Here is a 19771-nt window from a genome sequence, read left to right on the forward strand (position 1 = left end):
AGGAGATTGACAAGAAGAGGGCATTTGTGGGTAGCAACTGAGCGTTTTCTGGAAGCGTTTGGAAAAATGCAGGCGTGTTCAAGCGTTTGCAAGGCGGGTTCCTAATGTCAGTTCCGGTTCCGGACAGGCTGATGTGATCGCAGCGGCTGAGTAAGTCCTGGGCTGCGCAGAGACTGCACCAAATCAGTTTGTACAGCTCTGCTACACATGCGATTGCACCAGACTTGCCTACTCTCCCGGAATGGCCGGGAGGCTCCCGAAAATCGGGTGACCCTCCTGGCCCCCCGGAAGAGCAGGCAAGTCTCCCGATTACAGGGGTCCCCCCCTGCCCGGCCGCCCACTTAGCGAGTAAAGTGGGCGGTCCAGGCAGGCGATGACGCGATTCTTGTTGAACCGGCATTACCCAGTGGGGGCGGGGCTTACACGGGACGATCCCGTAGTCACGCCCCCGGCCCACCTCCGCCACGCCCCCGGCCCGCCTGTGTCACGCCACCGGCCCGCCCCCCTCTGCACTCACATCGCAGCCCGCCCCCCTGCCGAGCCGACCTGGCTGCTCTCTCCCGGAGAGAGCAGCCAAAAAGTCGGTAAGTATGGATTGCACACTTGCACAGCTAAAATACACCCCCCCCCCCTCCCCACGTAGGTGGCGACTATCCGATTGCAGGGCTTCAAAAATCGCTGCCCAGTGATCAGGTCTGAATCACCCCCATTGTGTGACCACATCTATATGATACAGTATGCAATGCATACACCTTCCAGGTGAGTGAGTGTGGCTTTAAGAAAGTGACAGAAATCTGCCAGGCTTTATACATGTACAGGTTTTGCATTTGCCTAGAATGTGCCCGTTGTCTCCGCACACTGTGAAAATACAGGGCTGCTGGCATTTAATAACAAGCTGGATGTACAGTGTGACCTTTACTTCATACGGAGGATGCGGTACACTCACAATTCAGTGAATAGCGTCCCGCACAGAACATTAAAAATGAATGACAATTGTGATGTGTTTATAATGAGTTTGGAGAGAGGGGCTCCTTAGTGCCAGGCAGAAAATACAATAGGCTACCTAGTTCTAAGAAAAATACAGCATCCAGGCACATGCTAAACACACTCACCCCTGAATTACTGTATGTAGGAGGTTTCATAGAGAAATGTTACTATACAGTATCTATCATTGTAGTTAGTGGAATTTAACTGTGAACTGTGATGGAAATACTTTTTCCATTTAATTGCGGGAATCCGATGGTTGCCAGTTATCGGATGCAGCTTTCCAAAGCCCATCCGATGGCTGGCTATTCTTTTTCCGCTGCGGGCACCAGGACACTTCTACATAATGCTGTATACTGGACAAAAGAACCCTCTCCGGAACTTATGAGCCTTTACAAGGATGAGACAGTCTGACTCACATTAGCCGCTGTCATTGGGAGAAAGGTGAGGGTCAGTGACACAATGACGACTCACCTGTTCCAAGTCGGCCTTGCTTCCTTTCCTCCTCTCACTGACGTTTCTCGGTGGCAATATGTAAAGCTCCGCCGATGTTGGGAGACCGGGAAACATCGCCACCAAAACCTGCTCCTCCAGGATATGGGTGACCTGGGATTATTACCGAGAAAGAAAATATTAATCGTGCAACAGAGGAAAGAAATCATTGCATGAATCAGCTGCACAGTTATAGTTCAGAGACGGCTCCTATCTCCTTTATTATCTGGCGCCTGTAGGAACCGAAACGCTACTTTCTCAGTGATTGACACGCAGTATGTTCCAAATACCTCCCAAAAACGCAGCAATGCTCACACTGTAACTTAAAGTGGGACCATTGTGAGAATGAATAAGAGGTTCTCCAAAAATATTTTGGATTAAAAAAAAAAATATATATATATATACTATGTAGCTGCGTATATGTACAGTAGATGGAAGAAGCTAGGAGAAAATATTACATGTAACACGTACCCGGAAAAACATTAATATTTCATAAGAATAACAACAAGAATAATATTAATAAATTTAGGTAACCCCACTTTGTTAGTTAAATTGCACAGGTTGGAAGTAACTTGTGCAGAGGGTAGTGCTGGGTACATAGCACACTACACCAGTGGTTCTCAAACTGGGGCTGCCGCGAGGCTCTTGCAGCGGTGCCCTGGGTTGGTGGTCCAGGACCAATTCAAATTATTTGTGGTCAGTGTAATAGGCAAAACCATTGCTGGTGGCGGCCAATCATACACTGGATTACATACGTAATCCCGCAGGGGGGGATGCCGGTAACAAGGTGAGCGGTACGAGTTCCCTTGTGGGCTCGCTGTGCTCGCAACGCTGCAGGCTCGGTGGCGAGCTGCACATGCCACAGGTTCTATTCCCACTCTATGGGTATCGTGGACACCCACGAGTGGAAATAGCCCCTGTGCACCGGTATTCTGGTTGGCAGCATTGCCGTCTGTCGGGATTCTGGCGTCGGCATCCTGACCGTCGGGATCCCGACAGATGGCAAATTAAATGGCTCCCCATAAACTATGTGGACAAACAGACGCTAATCTTGTCCCTCACCACATAACTGGGGATACGGTCACATTATTTTAAATGTTTTTTACTTTTTCATACTTTTACGATCCACACGGACTACGATTGGGAACAGTAACCTGTGCCGAGTGCAGCGGTAGCGGAGCGAGGCACCTTGCCCGAAGCATGGCGAGCGAAGCGAGGGGACACAGTGCACTGATTGGGGTTCCCAGTCACTTTACAAAGAAAACTACACCAAAAAAAGTAAAAAAAAAACCTCATGTTGACCTTTTGACCCGTCGACCTAGTACATGTCGACCTAATGATCATGTTAACCTAGTGACCCTGTCAACCTGATGCATGTCGACCAATAGTGGTCGACCTAATGACTGTCGACCTAAGTTGTGTCGACCCAACGACCCATACCCCATAACTGACCCTAAGGAGGACATATAAACACAATTTACTTAATTTAATATTTCTTTCAAAATTTCTCATTAAGAAACTTTTGGCCTAGGGGCGCCGTGAAATAAATTCTGATACTCCGGGGCGCCGTGATTCAAAAAAGTTTGAGAACCGCTGCACAACACAATTATCAGACCAAGCAGCCTATATTGTATAACTGGCCCAATAATTGCATAGTATGTACAGTATGCGGGATAGTTAGCCGATAAATGACTTCAAACGCTTCTGCAAACAGTCATATCCGGCGGTTGCTGATGAGCTGCGCACCCGTTCTGACCAATCCCCTTCAAGAGAACAAAGGATAGTATACACAGAGCAAGGAATTGCTCAGTATGTACGGGTGCACACCGATCCGATAATTGCTCCATTGGACGGGAACGTTTAAGGAATCGGCGGCACCTGTCACATAGGGGCATGTCCAAACTCATATCTACATTGCAGTGTAAAAAAAAGATATATGGGGGGTCATCCCGAGTTGATCGCTAGCTGCATTAGTTCGCTGTGCTGCGATGAGGCAAAAAAATGGCACTTCTGCGCATGCGTATGCGGCGCAATGCGCACGCGCGACATACTATTACAACAAACGATGTCGTTTCACACAGGGTCTAGCGAAGCTTTTCAGTCGCACTGCTGACCGCAGAGTGATTGACATGAAGTGGGCGTTTCTGGGTGTCAACTGGCCGTTTTCAGGGAGTGATCAAAAAAATGCAGGTGTGCCAGGAAGAACGCGTGGCTGGCCGAACGCAGGGCGTGTTCCTGACATCAAAACAGGAACTGAACAGTCTGAAGTGATCGCAAGCGCTGAGTAGGTTTTGAGCTACTCTAAAACTGCACAAAAAAACTTTGCTGCCGCTCTGCGATCCTTTCGTTCGCACTTCTGCTAAGCTAAAATACACTCCCAGTGGGCGGCGGCATAGCGTTTGCACGGCCGCTAAAAACAGCTAGCGAGCGAACAACTCGGAATGACCCCCATGTTGTCTGTGGGCTACATGCAAAGCAGCCAGTATTTGCCCTACATGCAAAAATAACAACTGTGTCCCTCCACCCCCACCTCTTGTACTGCGACATGGTCCAGGTGCAACATTACTCCTCTTTATTTTTCTTTATCCCAAACTCTATAATGAACACAGATAATCTTCACAGCATTGTACTTTGCTTTTGCAAACGTTTCAAAACACAAGTTGAAATCCAATAAATAATAACTTCTACATAGCTTCATGAAGCACATTTGCAAAACCTTTGACAAAAACAAAACAAAACATGGAAACATAAAAAGTGAGACCTTTTAATTGTATAAAATAATTTGTTGTTAATATTGTTTCTGATTATTGTACTGATTACGAATCTGGTTTGCGTCTGACCCCAGAATCCGCATAACCGGCCTCAGCCTGGCAGGCAGAGCAGGACGGGTAAGAGCAGACGTATTCCTTAGGAGTCCGGACGGCCGTGGGCCTCTGAGACTCAGAAGCAAGGCGGAATCTGGTCCAGGCTGAACACTCATCCGCTTACCCTTAAATGAAATATTCCATAATACTCTACAGTGAGCAGACGCTAATTAATTGGTAGTTACATAGGGACGTCTTATTAGATTAGGCCTGACATCCATATTATAACTGAACGAGTCAATCACAGTTAGTCATGGTGCTGCAAAGGCTGAAATGAATTAATAATGATTAGCCACTTTCTGCAATGAGTCAGGACGGAGTGCAGGCAGTAGCACCGTATGAACAGCGGCGGCTACGACACCTCATTTCATGTAGCAAACGCTGCCGTAAAGTACTTTAATGAGATTCCAAGAAACAAAATCCACTTCCAAGGCGAAATATTTCATTTGACACTTGAGAACTAAAAAACAGAAAAAATAGAAACGGACAGAGTTACCAAAGGGGAGATTTTGGCAGCGATCGGGATTTTGTATATATTTTTTTTAACTCTATACATTAAAGAGTTGCCTACAGGATGACTGCCTGGCGAACGCTTGCCCGTGCATTTTACTTGTGCTGCCGCAACACCTCTCCTGTTACTGACATTTAGAAATGGCAACACATAAAATTATTTTTAAAAAAGTATTCTTTGCATAAAGCATTATTAAACGAAAAAAACTAAATATTTATGTTTTTATTTTCCAACAGTCCATCTACTTGTAAACTTTTGTTTAATAAGTCTGAGATTTCCGTCCCACTGCTCCGGGGAGCGGTTTCACGCATGGCTGCCCGGCGACGTAGCACATTAACCCATGGGCCGGTATTCGATTAGCTGTGGTAATTTACCGCAACTAATGATTCACTGGGAGCTATTCAATTGGCCCCGATACCCACCACTTATCTGGGATTATGCTTCGGGTGTCTCAGGCACCTGAAGCATAATCACTGATAAACTGTCCTCTTTGAAGCGATAACACATGGGTCCGGATACCTATTCTAGATCCCATGTGTTCTCATGAAAACAGGACATTTTTCTCCCCCCAAAAAAATTTACTTTAATTGAATAGCCCAATAATGACCATCGGTCAAAAATTGCAGCCGTTGTTTTGTTGGTTTTTTTATCAGGAGAAAAATTATTGGCGCTAATTGAATACCGGCCTTAAGTTCCATGGCTGCAACTGCAGCAGCAAATTTTGTGGTAAAATTGCTGAAACAGCATAAAAGGAAACATAGAATGTGATGGCAGATAAGGACCACTTGGTCCATCTAGTCTGCCCATGTACATTATTATTATTATTATTATTATTATCCTTTATTTATATGGCGCCACAAGGGTTCCGCAGTGCCCAATTACAGAGTACATAAATAATCAAACAGGAAAACAGCAACTTACAGTTGATGACAGTATAGGACAAGTACAGGGTAAATAAACATAGTTACATCAGCAGATGACACTGGAATAAGTATCAGGTGGCAGAAGACTGATGGATTTGGTGCAGTTGAAGATTATTAAAGTAAGAAAGGATAAGCACATGAGGGAAGAGGGCCCTGCTCGTGAGAGCTTACATTCTAAAGGGGAGGGGTAGACAGACAGGGGTGACACAGATGGGGTCCATAGAGAACGTGGAACAGAGGGTTAGGATGAGATTTGGCTGGGTTTGGTGAAGAAGTGGGTCTTGAGAGCCCGTTTGAAGTTTTGTAGAGAGGTGGAGAGTCTGAGGGGGAGAGGTAGGGAATTCCAGAGAAGTGGTGCAGCACGTGAAAAATCTTGGAGGCAGGAGTGGAAGGAAGTAATCCGTAGGCAGGAGAGTCGGCGTGCATTAGCAGAGCGAAGAGGACGAGTGGGAGTGTAAAGGGAGATAAGGTCAGAGATGTAGATGGGAGAGGAGTGGGAGAGGGCTTTGTAAGTGAGTGTGAGAAGCTTGAAATGAATTCTGAAAGGGAAGGGGAGCCAGTGGAGGTCTAGTAAGAGAGGAGAGGTGGACGTAGAGCGTTTGGTGAGGAAGATGAGCCGGGCAGCAGCATTGAGGATAGATTGGAGTGGAGAGAGGTATTTGTCAGGAATGCCAGTCAGGAGCAGATTACAGTAGTCCAGTCTGGAGATGACCAGTGAGTGGATAAGAATCTTAGTAGCATCCTGGGTCAGAAAGGGTCTGATCCTGGAAATATTTTTTAGATGAAAATGGCAGGTTTGTGAGAGGTTCTGAATGTGTGGTTTGAAGGAGAGGGAGGAGTCAAGGATTACTCCAAGAGAGCGCACTTGGGGGCTAGAGGAGATAGTAGTGCCATCAATAGATAATGAGATTGTAGGAGGTGAGGTTATGCGGGAGGGAGGGAAGATGATCAACTCGATCTTAGACATGTTACGTTTAAGAAAGCGCTGGGACATCCAGGAAGAGATAGCAGAGAGACAGTTGGAGATACGAGTGAGGAGAGCAGGGGAGAGGTCTGGAGAGGAAAGATAGATTTGGGTGTCATCAGCATAGAGATGATATTGGAAACCAAAAGAACTAATGAGCTTACCTAGTGAGGACGTATAGAGAGAAAAGAGAAGAGGACCAAGGACAGAACCTTGGGGTACCCCTACAGTTAGTGGAAGTGAGGGGGAGGTGGAGTCATGAGAGGAGACAGAGAAAGAACGGTCAGAAAGGTAGGAGGACAGCCAAGAGAGGGCAGTGTCACGCAGACCAATGGAGTGAAGAATTTGCAGTAGGAGAGGATGGTCCACAGTGTCAAAAGCAGCAGAGAGATCAAGTAGAATAAGTAGAGAGTAGTGTCCCTTAGATTTAGCAGCATGGAGGTCATTGCATACTTTTGTAAGGGCAGTTTCAGTGGAGTGGAGAGGATGGAAGCCAGACTGGAATGGGTCAAGCAGTGAGTGTGAGGAAAGAAAGGAAGTAAGGCGGTTGCAGACAATACGCTCAAGGAGTTTGGAGGCAAAAGGGAGGAGAGAGATGGGTCGGTAGTTGGAGAGAGTGTTTGGATCAAGTGTAGGTTTTTTAAGAATAGGAGAGATGAGTGCATGCTTGAAGGCAGAGGGGACAGTGCCTGATGAGAGGGATAGATTGAGAAGGTGGGAAAGATGGGAACAAGCAGAAGGAGAGAGGTAGCGGAGGAGGCGGGAGGGGATAGGGTCAAGTGGGGAGGTGGTGAGGGGACAGGAACGAATGAGGGCCATGACTTCCTCTACAGATGCATGGGAGAAAGATGTCAGAGTAGGTGCGAGGGATGGGGAGGGTTGGTAAGGGATGGGAGAAAGCTGGTTACTGATGGTCTGGTGTGATGTGATGTGATGTGATGTCTTGACGTATGGAGTCAATTTTGGATGTGAAGTAAGTGGCAAACTCAAGAGCAGAGAGTGAGGAAGGGAGACGAGGTGGAGGTGGGCAGAGGAGTGAGTTGAGAGTGGCAAAGAGGCGCCGGGGGTTGGAAGACTGGGAGGAGATGAGTATTTTGAAATATGATTGTTTAGCGAGGGAAAGGGCAGCACTGAAGGATGAGAGCATAAGTTTGAAATGGAGGAAGTCTGCCTTAGAGCGTGATTTCCTCCAGTGTCGCTCAGCCGTACGTGAGCATTTTTGCAGATATCTGGTGCATTTGGTGTGCCAGGGTTGAGGTGTTAATTTGCGAGGGTGAATAGTGGTTGGTGGAGCAACAGAGTCAAGAACAGAAGTGAGGGATGCATTGTATGTGGAAGTGGCTTGTTCAGGGCATGAGAGAGAGAGAATAGGAGAGAGAAGCGAGTCAAACAGGGAGGAAAGAAATGTGCTGTCAATAGCTTCAATGTTACGCTTAGTGATGGTAGCCTTAGGAGGTAGAGATGGGGAAGTCGAGAGAGATAGGTTAAAGGAGAGCAGGTGGTGGTCAGAGGGGGGAAATGGGGAGTTGGAAAAATCAGAAATATCACAGCGGTGAGTGAAGACCAGATCCAGTGAGCTCCCATTAACATGGGAGGGTGAGGAGGTCCACTGGGAGAGACCAAGTGAAGAGGTGAGGTTAAGGAGTTTAGAGGCAGGGGATTGTGTGGGGATGTCAATAGGGATGTTGAAATCGCCCAGGATAATGGAGGGAATGTCAGAAGAGAGGAAGTGAGGAAGCCAAGTTGTCGATGAATTTGGAAGCAGTGCCAGTGGGGCGGTAAATGACAGCTACTCTAAGATGTACTGGTTGGAAGAGGTGTATGGCATGGACCTCAAATGTAGAGAATGTAAGGGATGGTTCTGGTGGTATGAGTTGGTAGGAGTAACTAGAAGGTACACTTACATGTTACAGTTATTGTTTTTGTTGGGAGACAAATAGCTTACCAGTATAATTTTGGCTTGTGGGAGGAAACCGGAGTACCCGGAGGAAACCCACGCAAGTACGGGGAGAATATACAAACTCCACACAGTTAGGGCCATGGTGGGAATCAAACCCATGACCTCAGTGCTGTGAGGCAGTAATGTTAACCATTACACTGTCCTTACTGCCAAAGGAGTGCCTATAAAAACGGGATCCGGTCTCTAGGTCGACAGTAACTAGGTTGACACTATCTAGGTCGACCACTAGTGGTCGACAGGGTTTCTAGGTCGACAGGTCAAAAGGTCGACATGAGTTTTTCACAATTTTTTTCTTTTTTTGAACTTTTTCATACTTAACTATCCACACGGACTACGATTGAGAAGGGTAACCTGTGCCGAGCGCAGCGGTAGTGGAGCGAGGCACCTTTCCCGAAGCATGGCGTGCGATGCGAGGGGACACGGTGCACTAATTGGGGTTCCCGGTCACTGTACGGAGAAAACGACACCAAAAAAACATAAAAAACTCATGTCGACCTTTTGACCTAGAACATGTTGACCTAGAAACCCTGTCGACCTAGCATCCCTGTCAACCTAATGACTGTCGACCAATAGTGGTTGACCTAGACACTGTTGACCTAGTTATAAATATTTCATTTGCTCTATCGATATATATATATAAGTAGAGGACAAGGTGACTGGTATTACTGCCTCACAACACTAGAGTCATGGGTTCAATTTCAACCAATGCACTATCTGTGTAGGGTTTTTATGTTCTCCTTGCATTTGTGTAAGTTTCCTCCAAGTGTTTCGGTTTTCTTCCAAAAACATAGTGGTGGGTTATTTGCCTCCTGCCACAGAAAAAAACCCTAGAGTGTGTCCATGTGTCGGGGAAGATAGAGTGTAAGCTCCACTAGGGCAGGGACTGATGTAAATGGACAAATACTCTCTGGAATGTGCTGCAGAATATATGTGTGCGCTATAGCAATAACTTTTAATAAACAATAAGCTTTAACTAGAAGGAGAAGGCGTGAAATGTAATATAAGGAAACGTTCTGATCCCAGAGAGAATTACCATAACGTTACTCTAAGGACCTAAGATAACGAGCGACTTAAAAAAAAAAAAGTACAAACGAGAACACAGAAAACACAAAAATATTAAATAAAGGACAAAGGAAAAAACTCAGGAAAACTAACGGGGGAAAGGTAGACTTCACGGATAGGTGAAGTGGAGACGCCAGACTTCCCTGCTTCCTACAGAGGGGATCCTATTAACACCGAGTTTGTAAAAAGAATATTTTATCATTGAAATATTTAATGGGAGCAGAACAAACTCTCAGGCCCTAAATTATCAAGCAGAATTGTTATGCTTCCTTTATAACACAATATATAATACGCCGGCCCTACCTACTGGCACTGTAACAAGCCACCGGCAAATGGGAAAGATTGTAAAAAGTTCTATAATGTCTCCCTTATAATGTGGCACTGTGGTATAAGGAGAAAGCTCTATACCAGCAGCACTGTTAGTATGAGGGTCACAGGGCTGATCATTAGCGAGCCTCACAGGGTTAAGCCGCAGCAGCAGACATGACTTCTTACTTCTATGCAAACGCATTTTGGGCCTCATTCAGCACTGAACGCATCAGTGATGCCATTGCATTTTCTGATTTTCGGGCCAGTGTGCACGTGCAAGGCACATACTGCATGTGCGCGGGCCAGGAAATGCGATTGCGTTGCACTGCAGTGATGCGAACGCCTTTGCTTGATTGACAGGCACATGTATTGCGTGGCATTTGGGGGCAGCGTTGTGGCGTTGCAAAGGCCTGGCAGCAAAAACGGGGGCGACAGTTTTCGGGGCAGCCGAGTGACATCAAATAAGCGTATGCAGGAGGACTTCCTTTGTTTGCCAGGTCTGCGATGCGATTGCATTTGAATTGCGACCGTATCACCCGGCGGCACTCTGCATGCTTGTCAGTCCTCTATGTGCCAAGCACATAGGTGTGCGGTGCGGGTTATGGGGTGCACAGGTCTGCTGATGGGAAGAGCTGAATAACCTTCCTACTGTAAGTGCAGATCAGGGTACTGACGGATATGTAGGACGTGGAAGGATAGAAAGCATTTACACAGCTGTTCCATGATTTGCTGGAGGGTGCGCAGCGTTTTCCACCCCGATCCATAAACTCCACGTTTCCATATACTAGGTGTGCTGGGGGTGGGGGGCGATTGCGGGGTCACTGCCCAAAAGTATCAAATACAATCAAAAGTTTCCTGATGTTCTCTCGCTCTCATTGGCTAATGTAAGACTTAAACTATAAAAGATATTTTAGAAGACACTGGAGACGTTAAAGCTGATACATGAGGTGGTCTGGTTGGGGTGAGGTATTTACAAATTTGCTGCTACGATAAGGTATGAATTACCCCCCTAGTTCAGGGGGTAATTCCAAGTTGATCGCAGCAGGAATTTTTTTAGCAGTTGGGCAAAACCATGTGCACTGCAGGGGAGGCAGATATAACATGTGCAGAGAGAGTTAGATTTGGGTGTGGTGTTTTCAATCTGCAATCTAATTTGCAGTGTAAAAATAAAGCAGCCAGTATTTACCCTGCACAGAAATAAAATAACCCACCCAAATCTAACTCTTTCTGCAAATTTTATATCTGCCCCCCCTGCAGTGCACATGGGGGGTCATTCCGAGTTGTTCGCTCGCAAGCGGATTTTAGTAGATTTGCTCATGCTAAGCCGCCGCCTACTGGGAGTGAATCTTAGCATCTTAAAATTGCGAACGATGTATTCGCAATATTGCGATTACACACCTCGTAGCAGTTTCTGAGTAACTCCAGACTTACTCGGCATCTGCGATCAGTTCAGTGCTTGTCGTTCCTGGTTTGACGTCACAAACACACCCAGCGTTCGCCCAGACACTCCCCCGTTTCTCCGGCCACTCCTGCGTTTTTTCCGGAAACGGTAGCGTTTTTTCCCACACGCCCATAAAACGGCCTGTTTCCGCCCAGTAACACCCATTTCCTGTCAATCACATTACGATCGCCAGAACGATGAAAAAGCCGTGAGTAAAATTCCTAACTGCATAGCAAATTTACTTGGCGCAGTCGCAGTGCGGACATTGCGCATGCGCATTAAGCTGAAAATCGCTGCGATGCGAAGATTTTTACCGAGCGAACAACTCGGAATGACCCCCATGGTTTTGCCCAACTGCTAAAAAATTTCCTGCTGCGATCAACTTGGAATTACCCCCTCAGATCTGATCGCAGCAGTAAATTTGTTAGCTAATGGGCAAAACCATGTGCACTGCAGGTGGGGCAGATGTAAGATGTGCAGAGAGAGTTAGATGCCACCCACCTCTTATTGAGATCGTGGCCAAGCCAATAACTGCACCAAGTGGCTTATCCCAGTTACCTGCGTCTACATTTCTACAAGTTGTTTAGGGAATCTTGCAGGTGATTCCTGAGACAGCTCTTGGTGGACCCTCCAAGGACCCACAAACTGGACAGAGATAATGACTAGGAAGGAGCCACTGTGTTGAAGATAATACAGGTAATACATGAAAGGACCCTAACAGTACATTTTACCACCCATCCGGGTGCAATGAGCTGGGCTGCCTACAGCAGAAGTTTGAGGATGAGCATCAGGAATTAGCAGCAATGCAATACCATAGGCATCCTCAGATAGGATTATGGGTAGTACCATATCGCAAAGCATTAAGTCTAAATCTGGCACAGACAAAAATGGCAAAATGTGTGACGACAACTCGCTACATAAATGACACAAAAGATAGAAACGGAGCAAGTGCCAGTGATAATAACACAAAGATCTGCAAAGTATAAAACAAAAAAATGCAGTGAGTGTGCAACATCTGTCAGTTCTGTGCAATACAAGTTACTGTGTGTGACATACCTCACAGTCAGTAAGTTATCGTTAGGGAAACTATTTTCAGAAACTGCTTGTAACCTTGTATTAGGCGGTAATGATGAGACAAACACAGAGTACACACAGAGACCAATAAACATGTACAAAGAGTGCCTGATCCACCAATCACCTCTAAGGCAACACCCCCCAGCTCGCCTCCACTGAAGCTGCACCCGATGACAACTATGATATGCAAATTGACAGCTCTCAGAAGAGATGAACGGTTCAGATTTTAGAAAATCTGAACGTGCCTGAATTTCCGGGATCCAAGTCTACTGGAGCCAGGGCTTGGGTGTTCCCACCAGGCCCGGGTTCCAGATCGAGGCAAAACGTTGTACTCCCAGCATCGGATGCTCGTGGGTAATGGATTCTATATAATGGATCCGTGGCAGTTACTCGGCCCCATTTCACTCTGTTCTCAGGCACGCTGCTGTGTGCTGCGCTGCACTCTGCTGGTTCAAGTGGCTGTGCTGTGTCCAGAGACAATAAAGTCCATACAAGTGGCTGTCCAGTGCCCATACGCTCCAGTGTAAAAAAAAAAAAGTTTAAAAAAGTAAAAACTTTAACATATTTTTTTTGTGGTGTACCCCACTGTGTATCCATTACATACAAATACTGTGACTCCGCAGGCCGTACCCCACTGTGCATACATATAATGCAAGTACTGTGACAACGCAGGCCGTACCCCACTGCGTTCATATAAGTGGTGTGACTCCGCAGTGTCATTTGCTGTGTGACAATGTTTCATAGATGTGCCATAAACTGCCGTGTGTTGTGCCGCTAATCTGTTTCTTAGTAACCAGCCAGCTCGCTGCAGCCTTTGGACTAAAGCGGATGAAAACAATATTGTCAGCTGTGAACTGGTCTGGAAATGAGTGGATTTTAATTTTATTGAGGCTAATAATACTCTAGGAACAAAACAAAAAAAGGCCCAGAATATGTGATTTTAGGTTCTTTTTGTCTATTATTGGAAAAAATACAAAACCAAAACTAGTCACAACATTTTGGCAGAACCAAATACAAAACCGGATGACAAAATAATGGAATTAAAAATCAAATATTTGGAGTCTGCTAAATCTGTGTTATCTCAGGAACTATCGGCTGGTGCAGAGCCCAGATGCCAACTAACTTTCGCCTATTATGCTGCAAACACAGCGGTTTTACCTGACAACAATATATAATCCCTAAATGTTCCATTGCTTTCCCTCGCTGCACTGCGCTGCCTTCTGCCCCCATAGACATTGCAGGTTCACAGATCCTCTCTGCAGCAGTCTGAGAGGAACACTGCGCTGCCGGGGGCTGCATGATAAAAGGGTTCCTGTGAGGAGACCGCAGAATGCAAGAAGCACCAACGTGCCTCTTACCCTAAGTCTCTACTGCAAAAGCCTCCTTCAGACATAATCCCAGATTTATCAAGCCTTGGAGAGTGATAAATTACCAACCAATCAGCTCCTAAGTGTCATGTCACAGGCTGTTTCTGAAAAATGACAGTTAGGAGCTGGTTGGCTGCTACTTTATCTCTGTGCTAATTATCACTCTCCAATGCTTGATAAATCTGGGCCAGGGTGAGGAGAGAGGGCCTGAGAGGACCATGTAATTAAGAAATATTTACCAGCACAGCTAAATGATATGTTACTGATGTGCTTAGTGATAAGGAAACACAATAACGGGGAACAGAAATGACTAATGTCTCTGATATCTACTGCCGTCCCTCCATTACCGGCCAGGGGCGTCGACAGCTCTGCCGGGTCCCCAGGGAACGTGGCAAACATGGTGAAGGTATGGCCAGACGGCCCAGACCCCCTTCATATAAATGATTAAAAAGTAGGCTCAGGCTCAGGTAAATACTACCAGATAACACCTCCCCCCCCCCCCCCCCCTTACCCCCACGCATCTCTCGTCGCCACTCTCTTCAGCGGCAACAGTTCTCTGTGGGGGCTGCTGTGCTGCCAGATTTAGCACTCTCTGGAATGTGAACATAGGTAATCCCATCTGAAACTCCCTACCTCTCTCTCTCTCTCTCTCTCTCTCTCTCTCTCTCATTTAGCCCCTGTGCTTGCTTGGGAACATACATAGCTAACAGTGAGTGGCGTGTAGTGCTGTATATATACTGCTGGAGCCTAAGCTTATATTTACCACAGGTATCAGCCTCACAATGCCCTGTGTGTGTGACTGTGTCCTGTTATCTCTGCTCCACTTTTATCATATATCCTCCTTTAATCCCTGTTTCTACTTCAGCAGATGCACACAGAAGCTGGCACAAAGAGGAAACCAATGAGAAAAAAAGAGCAGCTCAATAGTGCTGTAGCCTGTCATGGTAGACTGCACGTCCGGGGCTGCAGGTCAGCAGCACCCTCTCCCATACACTAACAACAGAGGTTTCCCCACTGTACCACCTGACAGCTGCACCAGTTCAGTTTTGGTTAGACTATACCTGTAGCACCAATTTATCCTTGTCCCGTTTCATATACAGTCTCTGCATTGCATACTGTCCTGCTGACATTTTGGCTGCCTGGTTCTGCTGCTGCACAAGAGGGAGAGCTAGTGATGTCAGTGTGCTCTGGCCGGGGGTGGGGGGCCTGATAGAGGAGGCTCAGGGTACAGTATCCACCTTTATCTGGCTATGAATATGTACGTGTTTAAAACTAATTCCTGTGCGGTTACAGCCGCAGCCCAGTGACACTGGTACACTGTGGGTGGTGTTTCACTGCCCCTGCAATGTGAATAAGACACTAAATTTAAAGAAAGAGACCGTACGATACTTATCCTGGAGCAGCCTAGATGCGCTAGGTGTCCTGCGCCTTCTGGGGTATAGACACTAGGTGAATGAGGACACATTTTGACTACAGTGCTGTACAAAAATCACAATATATTGTATAATATGGGCCGGACTCCACAGCTGCAGCAAGGGGCAAGTGTTGTCCTGTCCCATCCCCAGTGTGACGATGATGCATGATACATTTCTCTCTATGTCTGCGATTGTTATAATCCTCCATGCCCTGCAGCGTACAGCGTTTTCCACGCAGACCTCAGCTGCCACGATTAATGCCTACCTGTATCAGAGCCTTCTTAACGAGCCGGCTTATGTCTTGTCTCCACTCAGGGATGTCGGGGTTGTGAAAATCCAGGTTTGGAGAAAATGACAGCAGCTGCGACTGGAAATATTCTGCAACAAAACCATTAAAAGATACTTTGTATCAATTCCCTCCACATCAGTTTTTTTGTATTCAGAGTTTTGTCTTCGCTGAACGCCCGCGGTGGCCAGGGGGATTTTTTTTTATATGTTTTGCAAAGCTTAGTAAAGGGAACAGCCTCACCTCATGCAGCGGGGCTTAAATGATTTTGGTTATTAAAGTAGATATTCATTAGCTGGAGGTTATAATCAGGTTGCTTTTGGCCCGCGGAGCAGTTGCAGACAGTTAATGGCTTTTTAAATTAACATTGTCACCAATTGGCTAATGACATTGAGCACGGAGCTCCGTCTACTGATGTTCCCTACAGAACAGATGGCGAGCTCGCCAGGACATTCTGGGTCTAAAAGAACAGAGTTTATGACATTTTTTTTTTTACTATGTCCTACATGTCAGGAATAACCAGATTTACAGAATGAAACGTATATTTGGAGTGTTTACAAGTATGTTTCTGTGTCCTTTTATATGTATCATTATTACCAAGTGTAATTGTTATTGATTTTGTGGATAAGATACACTGTGTACATAATCTGCACTACACTGCATGCAATTCTCAGCACCTGTACTTATGCTGCGTGTATGGGATCTACACTGCACTGCATGCAATTCTCAGCACCTGTACTTATGCTGCGTGTATGGGATCTACACTGCACTGCATGCAATTCTCAGCACCTGTACTTATGCTGTGTGTATGGGATCTGCACTGCACTGTATGCAATTCTCAGCACCTGTACTTATGCTGCGTGTATGGGATCTACACAGCACTGTATGCAATTCTCAGCACCTGTACTTATGCTGCGTGTATGGGATCTACACTGCACTGCATGCAATTCTCAGCACCTGTACTTATGCTGTGTGTATGGGATCTGCACTGCACTGTATGCAATTCTCAGCACCTGTACTTATGCTGCGTGTATGGGATCTGCACAGCACTGTATGCAATTCCCAGCACCTGTACTTATGCTGTGTGTATGGGATCTGCACAGCACTGTATGCAATTCCCAGCACCTGTACTTATGCTGTGTGTATGGGATCTGCACTGCACTGCATGCAATTCTCAGCACCTGTACTTATGCTGTGTGTATGGGATCTGCACAGCACTGCATGCAATTCTCAGCACCTGTACTTATGCTGTGTGTATGGAATCTACACAGCACTGCATGCAATTCTCAGCACCTGTACTTATGCTGCGTGTATGGGATCTGCACAGCACTGCATGCAATTCTCAGCACCTGTACTTATGCTGCGTGTATGGGATCTGCACTGCACTGCATGCAATTCTCAGCACCTGTACTTATGCTGTGTGTATGGGATCTACACTGCACTGCATGCAATTCTCAGCACCTGTACTTATGCTGTGTGTATGGGATCTACACTGCACTGCATGCAATTCTCAGCACCTGTACTTATGCTGTGTGTATGGGATCTGCACAGCACTGCATGCAATTCTCAGCACCTGTACTTATGCTGTGTGTATGGGATCTGCACTGCACCGCATGCAATTCTCAGCACCTGTACTTATGCTGTGTGTATGGAATCTACACAGCACTGTATGCAATTCTCAGCACCTGTACTTATGCTGTGTGTATGGAATCTACACAGCACTGCATGCAATTCTCAGCACCTGTACTTATGCTGTGTGTATGGAATCTACACAGCACTGCATGCAATTCACCGCACCTGTACTTATGCTGTGTGTATGGAATCTGCACTGCATGCAATTCTCAGCACCTGTACTTATGCTGTGTGTATGGGATCTGCACAGCACTGCATGCAATTCTCAGCACCTGTACTTATGCTGTGTGTATGGAATCTACACAGCACTGCATGCAATTCTCAGCACCTGTACTTATGCTGTGTGTATGGAATCTACACAGCACTGCATGCAATTCTCAGCACCTGTACTAATGCTGTGTGTATGGGATCTGCACAGCACTGCATGCAATTCTCAGCACCTGTACTTATGCTGTGTGTATGGAATCTACACAGCACTGCATGCAATTCTCAGCACCTGTACTTATGCTGTGTGTATGGAATCTACACAGCACTGCATGCAATTCTCAGCACCTGTACTTATGCTGTGTGTATGGGATCTGCACTGCACCGCATGCAATTCTCAGCACCTGTACTTATGCTGTGTGTATGGAATCTACACAGCACTGCATGCAATTCTCCGCACCTGTACTTATGCTGTGTATGGGATCTGGACAGCACTGTATGCAATTCTCAGCACCTGTACTTATGCTGTGTGTATGGGATCTGCACTGCACCGCATGCAATTCTCAGCACCTGTACTTATGCTGTGTGTATGGAATCTACACAGCACTGCATGCAATTCTCAGCACCTGTACTTATGCTGTGTATGGGATCTACACAGCACTGTATGCAATTCTCACCACCTGTACTTATGCTGTGTGTATGGGAGCTGCACTGCACCGCATGCAATTCTCAGCACCTGTACTTATGCTGTGTGTATGGGATCTGCACAGCACTGTATGCAATTCTCAGTGCCTGTACTTATGCTGTGTGTATGGGATCTGCACAGCATTGTATGCAATTCTTAGCACCTGTACTTATGCTGTGTGTATGGGATCTGCACAGCACTGTATGCAATTCTCAGCACCTGCACTTATGCTGTGTGTATGGGATCTGCACAGTACTGTATGCAATTCTCAGCACCTGTACTTATGCTGTGTGTATGGGATCTGCACAGCACTGAATGCAATTCACAGCACCTGTACTTATGCTGTGTGTATGGGATCTGCACAGCACTGAATGCAATTCACAGCACCTGTACTTATGCTGTGTGTATGGGATCTGCACAGCACTGCGTGCAATTCTCAGCACCTGTACTTATGTTGTGTGTATGGGATCTGCACAGCACTGTATGCAATTCTCAGCTCCTGTACTTATGTTGTGTGTATGGGATCTGCACAGCACTGTATGCAATTCTCAGCACCTGTACTTATGTTGTGTGTATGGGATCTGCACAATACTGTATGCAATTCTCAGCACCTGTACTTATGCTGTCTGTATGGGATCTGCACAGCACTGTATGCAATTCTCAGCGCCTGTACTTATGCTGTGTGTATGGGATCTGCACAGCATTGTATGCAATTCTCAGCACCTGTACTTATGCTGTGTGTATGGGATCTGCACAGCACTGTATGCAATTCTCAGCACCTGTACTTATGCTGTGTGTATGGGATCTGCACAGTACTGTATGCAATTCTCAGCACCTGTACTTATGCTGTGTGTATGGGATCTGCACAGCACTGTATGCAATTCTCAGCACCTGTACTTATGCTGTGTGTATGGGATCTGCACAGCACTGAGTTGCAATTCACAGCACCTGTACTTATGTTGTGTGTATGGGATCTGCACAGCACTGTATGCAATTCTCAGCACCTGTACTTATGTTGTGTGTATGGGATCTGCACAGCACTGTATGCAATTCTCAGCACCTGTACTTATGTTGTGTGTATGGGATCTGCACAATACTGTATGCAATTCTCAGCACCTGTACTTATGCTGTGTGTATGGGATCTGCACAGTACTGTATGCAATTCTCAGCACCTGTACTTATGCTGTGTGTATGGAATCTACACAGCACTGTATGCAATTCTCAGCACCTGTACTTATGCTGTCTGTATGGGATCTGCACAGCACTGTATGCAATTCTCAGCACCTGTACTTATGCTGTGTGTATGGGATCTGCACAGCACTGTATGCAATTCTCAGCACCTGTACTTATGCTGTGTGTATGGGATCTGCACAGCACTGTATGCAATTCTCCGCACCTGTACTTATGCTGTGTGTATGGGATCTGCAAAGCACTGTATGCAATTCTCAGCACCTGTACTTATGCTGTTTGTATGGGATCTGCACAGCACTGAATGCAATTCACAGCACCTGTACTTATGCTGTGTGTATGGGATCTGCACAGCACTGCGTGCAATTCTCAGCACCTGTACTTATGTTGTGTGTATGGGATCTGCACAG

General features: G+C 46.3%; 1 protein-coding gene across 1 annotated transcript in view; it reads right to left on the reverse strand.

Moving 5' to 3' along the window:
• LOC135056898 (VPS10 domain-containing receptor SorCS3-like) overlaps nucleotides 1-19771 on the reverse strand; it is a 1027710-nt gene that overhangs the window by 24748 nt on the left and 983191 nt on the right. The window contains 2 exon segments of the mRNA XM_063962650.1: nucleotides 1459-1590; nucleotides 15632-15744. Coding sequence (XP_063818720.1) covers nucleotides 1459-1590; nucleotides 15632-15744 — 245 coding nt within the window.

The sequence above is a fragment of the Pseudophryne corroboree genome, chromosome 3, assembly GCF_028390025.1.
Source record: "Pseudophryne corroboree isolate aPseCor3 chromosome 3, aPseCor3.hap2, whole genome shotgun sequence".
Taxonomy (NCBI): Eukaryota; Metazoa; Chordata; class Amphibia; order Anura; family Myobatrachidae; genus Pseudophryne; species Pseudophryne corroboree.